An 8547-nucleotide genomic window follows, 5' to 3' on the forward strand; every position below is an offset into this window, starting at 1 on the left:
CAGCTGCGTCTTGATTTTGTGCGGGGAAGAAGGGTTTGTGTGTCGATTTGGGTGTCGGTCGGGCTTTCAGATCGCGTGGGAAGATTGAAAACACCAGTAGCAAAAAGAAAACAGCAAAGAAGAAACAAGGAATTCATTCATTGCGGCTCTGGGCACGGAGGCTTTTGATGGGCTTCGCTGGCAGATAGGGGCGAGGCAGTGAAACGAGGCTCTTTCCTCTCATGGCCCGCAGCTTCCCTCGAGTTTTAATTATTTTTTAAATATATTTCTAATTAAATAGCCGAAAAATAGCTCTCACGGTGAAAAAAATATCCCCTTGCCTTTCACACTTGCACCGCCGCCGGCACTTGACGTTGTCCGTTCTTTTCAAGCTGTGGGTGAGGGAAGAAAATGTGTTTTGAGGACTAGTCGGAGAAAAGAAAATGCCTTCGCTTAATCTGCCACCTAGTTCCTTCTTCTTGATCACGGATATGTTAGCTTAGCAGAAAATACATATATAAATAATTTTTAAAAAGTAATATCTAACCAATGAGTTTGGTCACGTATCCTCTTGCAAGATCATGGGTTTTACAACAGCACTAGCCTAGAGGAATGGAAGATATAATAAAATAAATAATATTAAAAAAAAAAAACTTTCCTGCGGACAGGAACAAATACGTGAAACCTCACAAACAGCGCATTTTTTTCCCCCTTAATGAACTTCTATGGGCCTTTCAGAGGTGCAAAGTCCAGGGCACGGATCACTTCCTTATGCTCCTTTCCTTTGCTCCCCTCGTGCTTCTTTCCTCCTCTAGGAAATAAACCCTTTTTTGCTCTCCTTTTTCTTCCTATTTTCGTTGCCTTCACGGCTCCTAGGTCAACGAGGCGTGACGTCACTCCTGCATATACCCTTGACCGTGACTAGGCGGGGGTTGACCTTGACATCATTGCTGCGGGCGCAACCAGCGCGGGGACCCTCACCCTTGATCTTCCCCTCACCAGGCACCGCCGAGCAGCTCCGGCTCCTGTTTACAGATAAACAAGGTGTTATTTGAAGTCTAGACAGCCGGCCTAATGGCCAACAATAAAGTCCTGAAAAGGAAGTTTCCCAAGTTTAAACCTTTTCTTCTCTTTGTATTCGGGGACTTTAAATAACCTCCCAACCGCAGACGCTATGGCTAAAAAAAAAAAAAAAAAAAAAAAAAAAAAGCGCCAAACGTAGGATAAGGGATTTCCCGCTCCCTTTTATTGATTTCCATTTATTTCGTATTTTTATTTATTTTAGTTTCCTGACATCTTCTTAATAATTTATTTATTTATTTATTTATTTATTTATTTATCGTCAATGCATTTTCCAAAGACCAATTTCCACATTTCCACTCTGGAAGGGGGAATTCTGGTTCCACTGGGCTCCAGGCTGAGGTGAGTGTGAGATAGCTGCTACTTTGCCTGTATATTGTTAGTAAAAGCCTCGACCTTAAAAATATATGAATATTTAAATAAATAAAAGGGTCCCTTTCAACAGCCAAGGGAAACACCCAAAGAGTTTGGAGAAATTATTTCTTGGGACACTGCTGACAGCCGTCAATATGGGCGTGTGGGTGTACGCATAGCCCACACACTTCTATAACACGGTGGTTTTCTTGCTTAGCAAACACCCTGCGCAATGCTGCTGGCTTGCAGACCTCCTGAGCTGAGGAGAATTTGTTATTTATAAGAGGATATCCCTTTCTCTCTCTCTCTCTCTCTCTCTTTTTTTTTTTTTTTTTTTTTTTTTTTAATCTCCTCCTCTTCGGTGGGAAGTAGCTGCCTTGGCAAAAGCGGGTTGCCGAGCTGCTCTAGGAGACTCTTGGAACAGGCAGAGGTTTCAGCAACTCTTCCCATTGCCTCAAACTTTCTCCTCCTACGGAGCCAGGGACATTGCAGAAGTGAAGCCAGCTTTTCGGGGCTCTCCGATGGCGATATGGTTGCTACAAACGCCCTCCAAGGGCGTTTCCATCCCAAATTCAGAGCAGAGCTGCAGACGAAGCAAAATTCCACCGAAGCTGGGCACAAACCTCTGACTGATTCAAAAAATCAGTTTGCATGAAGTGAAGAGGAGAAGATCCACCACTGGCAATGCTGGGAGAGTGGAAAAATATTTAGAAAGATATCCCGAGAAAGGCCTCAAGAGGGGAGTTTTCCTAATCCTCCAACCTGTCACCTTAAAAAATAAAACCCATCCAGAGTTATTAGTACGTCGGATGAACTAAAGTGTTGGAAGCAGGTTATTTTATTTATTTATTTATTTATTTATTTATTTATTTATTTATTTATTATTCTCACACTTCACAGGGCTCCCATATTTATTAATATATATTTTCCCCATCTCCTTCATATCCTTTTTAACAGCCATCACTCCGTGTATATATATATATATAAAATACACACACGTATGCATACTGTCTTTCACAGTTATAGAAGTAGATGTGTATTTTCCACATTAGGAAAAAAAGAAATATTGCACAGGTTTCAATGATATATAGCTAAGCCGAAATAAGAGTCTGGTGGGCTTGCCAAAGCCCATCTCTATTGGATTGTCCGTGTGGTCTCTCTCCATATTTATTCTCAATACTTTCTTTCTGATCCTGGCAGCTAACTTCTTGTCTGAGTCAAGGAAGGCGATTCCTTAAACAAAAAACAAGACAAAACAAAAAAAAATCCCATCCTATTTGGAGTGAAATTTATTTGAACAGAAAAGCTAAGCAAGCAGCATGACCACGCATAGGCTCCTTCTCTCCCTTTTCAAGTAGAAAGGCACCACATATCTACTTTAGACAATTTAGACTGAGATTTCTTCTCCTCTAATTGGGGTAAATCTTTCTCTGTCTTATTTATTTATTTATTTTCTTCTCCTGGAGCAAGTCGAATGAGGAGTAATTCCTTCCCTTTTGAAACGTAAATATTTTTGCTGCGGCCATTCGTATTGATTCTCTTTTTACTCCCTTTTTATTATTATTATTTTTACAAGAAACCAGGCTGGCAGGAAGAAAGAGTCTGTTCATATAGGAGCTCTGCGCCGAGCTCAGCCCTGCGGGCTGGAGAGGGGGAGGCTGAAACTCGGCACAGGGGAAGGGGGGATTTGTTTTCTCACTGCTAAAAGCGGAGGGAAATCGGGGCACAGTCACGGTGCCAAAATGAGGCACAGGGCAAAGCAGGGGAGAAAAAGAGCAGATTTGGGAATATTTCCCTCCTCCTCGGGCTCCTCTCAGCGTAATGACTGATGCTCAACCGAGGGAGTCATTTGCATAAGATGTGGATCCTATTTGCTACACTAGACAGTGACCTTGAACTGAGACGTTGCAATCTTGCTTTTGAATCTTTCTCTTTCTCTCTCTCTCTTTATTCTATTTAATTATTATTTTAAAGGGATCCCGTACTCGGAGGCGGCAAGGAGCATCTCTCGGTTACCTCGCAAGGGGGAAATGTTATGAAATCTTTGTGGACCAGTGGTGGGGGTGGAGGAAAAGAGCCCCTCCACCAGCACCCCGCGGAGATCATGAAATATTTGGGTGGAAAAAGGTCTCACCTGAAATCGGGGCAGACTGCAAACGGGAAAAAAAAATCAATTTCTTGCGAAAAAGGCTGGGCAACTTATCATTTATATTTATTTATTTCCTTGACGATAAATGCGGTAAAAAAAAATAATAAAAATAAGTTTGCTTCTAGTGACGTGGAATAGAAATTGGTGGATGCGTGTGTGTGTATATCTGTCTGTCTGTCTATCTATCTATCTAACCCTGGCAGCAGTGCCAGAGACCCAGACTGGAGGACTCGGCTCAGGATTTCTCCTTGAAACCCTGCTAAGCTCGCCGTTGCGTTTCCAAACCTAAACTACAAGAAAAAAAAAATAATGAAAATATAAAACAAAATACATTTGGAATGCGGGACAGAGTTCCGCGAAAAAGCGGGAGCTTTGCTAGAGTCCTACTTTTTTTTTTTCCCTCCTTTCCAATTGGATTTTACCCCTCCCAACCCCATCCCTCCTTGAACCTGCTTTCTACTTGCAGCGCTTTGCTCCGATGCTGTTTTTTCCTGCTGGAAGAGAAGGCCACCCGAGCCGGGAGCTCTCCCTTTATATCTGAGCAGGGCTATAGCCTTTCTTGTCTCTAAAAGAGAGAGTTGCCGGGGCTCCTCTGCCTCTCCCTTGCTCTGTGCCCATCCTGGCAATATCCTCCCATTCAGGACTCACGTTGCGATTCACTTGCTCCGCAGCTCAGCCTCGCATATGCCTCTTTGGAGGTCACTGGGAGATTTTCTATATTTATTTGTATATAAGTAATTTGCATTATTTCTTTTTGCAAGAAGAAAATCAATCAAATTCTGCAACGAAGATAAGCCCAGATGCCCAAGATCTCTTTTGAGGCTAAAATGTACTCTTTTTTTCCACCCCCCGGCCTTTGTAGGAGGACAAAGCAGCACAGCACCCGTGCACCAGCTTCTGGGAGAAATTTCGAACAGAAAGAGCAAGTGTTTTTTGTTTTTGTTTTTGTTTTTTTTTTAACAAAAAGAAAAATAAAAAAAAAAAAAAAAAGGGGGGGGAACACAAAGCCAATTCTTATGGCCACCTCCAGCGATCACGTGCTCATTTTTTATATAAACTCTTCCCTTCCCTGCTTGCCCGGCGTTGGAAATGCTTATTCTGCACCGAGCAGACACGCCGGGAGAAACTGCGAGCAGCTCCGCGCTTATACCTGCAGGGAGAAAAATTCCTTGGCAAGGTTTAAAAAAGAAAAGAGAGAGAAAAAAAATCCTAAACTTTCATTCTAGCAAAATATTTCTAGTAGTCGTATTTCTTCTTTTTCAGGCAAGGCGTATAGGAAGGTATGCAAGTGTCTCTCCAAGGTATGTATGTAGCATAGCTATAGATGTGCCAGGGAGAAAGAGAAGTGGGTAAACGTGGAAATGAGGGGAAAAAAAAAAAAAAAAAAAAAAAAAAAAAAAAAAAAAGAGGTTTCCGAGTCTTAGGAACTGTCCCTGGAATATTAAAATACGCCTAAATAACCGAATTAGATATTTGTTTGGCACCTGATTTTTTTTTATATGATTGGAGAGGTAGTTCCAACCCCTATATTTTCCTATAACAGGAAAAAAGAAGACAGGGGAAAATATAATTTTGGGCTTGAGGAGTGTATGAACTAGAGCAGAGGGGGCTGAGGACCGCCGGGGAGGTCGTGGGTCCGGAGGGGGCGGCTGCGCCCCCGCGGAGCGGGTTTTTTAACCTCTACAGCGGTATTTACGGTACCTCGGCGGCGTCGACCTGGCAAGGAAGCGCCGGGGAGTTGCTCGAGGCAGCGCGTGATGCGGAGCCCCGCGCAGCGCGGGCGAGCGGGGTGGGCACCGCGCTCGCTTTTGGAAATGAGAAAAAAGAGCAAAGCAGAAATTAAAAAAAAAAATGGGGAAAAAAAATCCTGCATTCTCTCGCTTTCCATGCACTTTTTTCCACTTTTTTTTTTTTTGCCTTCTCCCAACATATTTTATGTTAACACTAAAATAATCTCTCTTTTTTTTTTTTTTTTTTTTTTTTTAATATTTTCCTCCCCCTCTTGCTTTGCAGAAGCTCTTTCCACTCTTACTGGGGGAAGAGGAGGAGTAGGAGAGAAAATGTGTGGTTTTACAAGTGCAGAATATATTGCTATAAGGTGGCCAGGCACCAGTGTGCGCGTTTATGCTCCTATATATCTTGGGATGGGGAGTAGAGGACTGCAGGGACAAATATGCATTCTTCCCAAGAAATTAAGGCAGGGGAAATGGCACATGAATAATAAATTCTGTATATGTGCGCATGTCTGTACATATGGAATATATACCGGCTGAATTCATGCAATAGCCTTGTTCCTCCTCGCTTCTTTAGTTGACACAGCTCATTAATGAAAGCAATTGATTGCTCCAAATCTTGCCTCCTGCTTTCGAAGAGGGTCCGCAGCCTGAGAAGAAGCTGCGTTTCCCCAACCTGCGAAACCCATCTTGTTTGAGAAGGAAGCAAAAAAAAAAAAAAAAAAAAAAAAAAAAAATTAAATTAAATAAAAAATGGGAATAAAAAAGCGCATAAAAGGTCCCAAATAGACCCCAACCCACTGCGCCTCTCTACGAGCCTGTTGCGGCCGCAATCATTCGTCTCTTTAAAAAGCCAGTAAACTTTATATGACACAATATCTGCTCGTAATTTCTGGGGGAGATAGTGTAAATCCGAGCGTGTTTAGTTAATAAAGGAACTAATTAATGAGATGGCCCCGCTTGACTGCCCAGCGGCCGCAGGGTCCCAAACTGGCCTCGGGGATGGTAGGTAGAAAGGGGCACGCTCCTTTTTCGGGGGGCAAATCAGTACATTTCCCCCCTCGCCAATAGACATGATCTTCGCGGGCCGCTTTATTTTTTATATATATAATATATATATATATTAATAATATTTTATCATTCCACGCTGGGGGTGAAGAGAGGAAAAAAAAGGCGTTAAAAAAGGCAAAAAAAGAAAAGGCGGAACTTGCTGGTGTGTTTTGTCTAGGCTGCCAAGGGAGGGGAGAGCAGCCCCCCCTCCCACCCCCCCTTCCCCTCCCTCGCTGCCAGCGCAATTTGGGGGCCCACGTGACCCCCCTCGGACCAATGGGGCGGAGCCGGGGGCTTAACTATGTTTAATGTCAGATAGCAATAAAGTAGAGCGCCTTTTGCGGCGCGGCCCGCGGAAATGGGCGAGCACAACCTCCTTAATCCCGGCTTCGTGGGACCTCTGGTGAACATCCACACGGGAGACACCTTCTACTTCCCCAATTTCCGAGCGTCCGGGGGCCAGCTGCCCGGCTTGCCGTCCCTCTCCTACCCGCGACGGGACAACGTGTGCTCCTTGCCCTGGGCATCCTCGGAGCCTTGCAACGGCTACCCGCAACCCTACCTGAGCAGCCCCGTCTCCATTAACCCTTCCTTCGGCCGAGCCTGCGACCTCGCCCGCGTCGAGGAGAGCAAATGCTACTACCGGGAAAGCTGCCCCGACGGCGCCGCGCTCAAGAGGGACGAGAGGCCCCGGGACACCCCCTTGCTGCCCCTCGAGCCGGGACTCCCCAGCGTCTTGGGGGGCAATTTCGGCAAATATGACTATGGGCCGGCCGAGGGGGGGCCCCACGACCCTCCTTCTTGCCAGTCTTTGGAGTCCGACTCCGGCTCGTCGCTGCTTAATGAAGGGAATAAAGGCACCGGGGGGGACCCGACGAGCTTGGCCTCCCCCCTCAACCAAGGCGGCACTTTAAGCACCAGTGGTAAGGCATAGAGGACCCCCCCCGTCTGGGGAAATAAGGGCTTTTCCTGGTTATCTGGCCGGGCTGCAAGCGGCGGGGGCAGTAGGAGGGAGGATCGGGAACTTCTGATCGGGGGGTGGGTTTAGGGGGTTGCCCGTGGGCTCGGCGGTGGGAAGCGTCGCGCCTATGTGTGCAGAGGCCACTAGGGGTAGCAGCGAAATCCCGAATGGTTTATGAGGTGGTGCTTCTTTTCAAAGGGGGAAAAAAGAGGGGGGGAGCTGTAAACATGTAAATATCCCATTAAAAGAAAAGGAGGGGGGAGAAGGCGAGAGGTAGTGGCTGAGGTGGGCATCAAAGGCGGAGTGCCAGGGCTCCTTTTTGTGGGGGATCTGTTGGGGATGTGTCTGTCCAGAAAGCTCGGGGAAGAGTGAAGCAGGGGGCGATGGCTGGAAACAGGATAAAATGAAATAAAGATCAATCACGGCGCTTAGGGAAAGCAGTCCCCAAGGTTTCCCAGTGACAGCTGTGTTAGACATTCCCACCTTGGAGGGGTCCTAAGAAGATCCCTCCCCGTCTCGCTTGGTGTCCTCCGTGATGTGCTGCGCGCCCCCGTTATAGAGAGCAGAGTGGCCCGGCCACAGCGGTGACAAGAGGGACTAGGAAAACCCCAGGGATAAGGAAGACAGCATGGATAAGAGCACCAGGGGGAGTGGGGACACCAGCGATGAAGAGAGCATCAGGAACGATGGGGAGATCAGGGATGATGGGGACACCAGAGGTGATAGAGACATCACGGATGAGGGAGCATCACGGGCACACCAGGAACAATGGGGGCATCAGGGATAATGCGGCCACCAAGGACCTCGGGGCCACCAAGAATCATGGGAACACCGGGGACAATGGGGACACCAAAGCAGATTAGGCAGAGGTGCGGAAAGGAGATGCATGGGGGGTCCACTCTTTGATTTCCTTTTTGATTCTTATATTTATTGCAACATTTTCCATCCCCCCCTCCGGCTCCCCCAGGTGCTCCCTGGTACCCGATGCACACCCGCTCGCGGAAAAAGCGCAAACCCTACTCCAAGCTGCAGCTTGCCGAGCTGGAAGGGGAGTTTATGGTCAATGAATTCATTACTCGCCAAAGAAGGAGAGAGCTCTCAGATCGATTAAACCTGAGCGACCAGCAGGTGAAGATCTGGTTCCAGAACCGACGCATGAAAAAGAAAAGACTCCTCCTGAGAGAGCAAGCTCTCTCTTTCTTTTAAAGTTGGAAAAAAAAAAAAAAAAAAAAAAAAAAAAA

The 8547-nt window shown here is 46.2% G+C and overlaps 1 protein-coding gene across 1 annotated transcript; it reads left to right on the forward strand.

Moving 5' to 3' along the window:
• The first annotated feature begins 6703 nt into the window (after window positions 1-6703).
• Window positions 6704-8512, forward strand: HOXC12 (homeobox C12). Its single transcript, XM_026046688.1, has 2 exons — window positions 6704-7268; window positions 8274-8512. Exons 1-2 carry the CDS (start codon window positions 6704-6706, stop codon window positions 8510-8512), a joined length of 804 nt encoding a protein of 267 aa, XP_025902473.1.
• Window positions 8513-8547: the final 35 nt, after the last annotated feature.

The sequence above is a fragment of the Nothoprocta perdicaria genome, unplaced genomic scaffold, assembly GCF_003342845.1.
Source record: "Nothoprocta perdicaria isolate Ctin4 unplaced genomic scaffold, notPer1 scaffold_452, whole genome shotgun sequence".
NCBI lineage: Eukaryota > Metazoa > Chordata > Aves > Tinamiformes > Tinamidae > Nothoprocta > Nothoprocta perdicaria.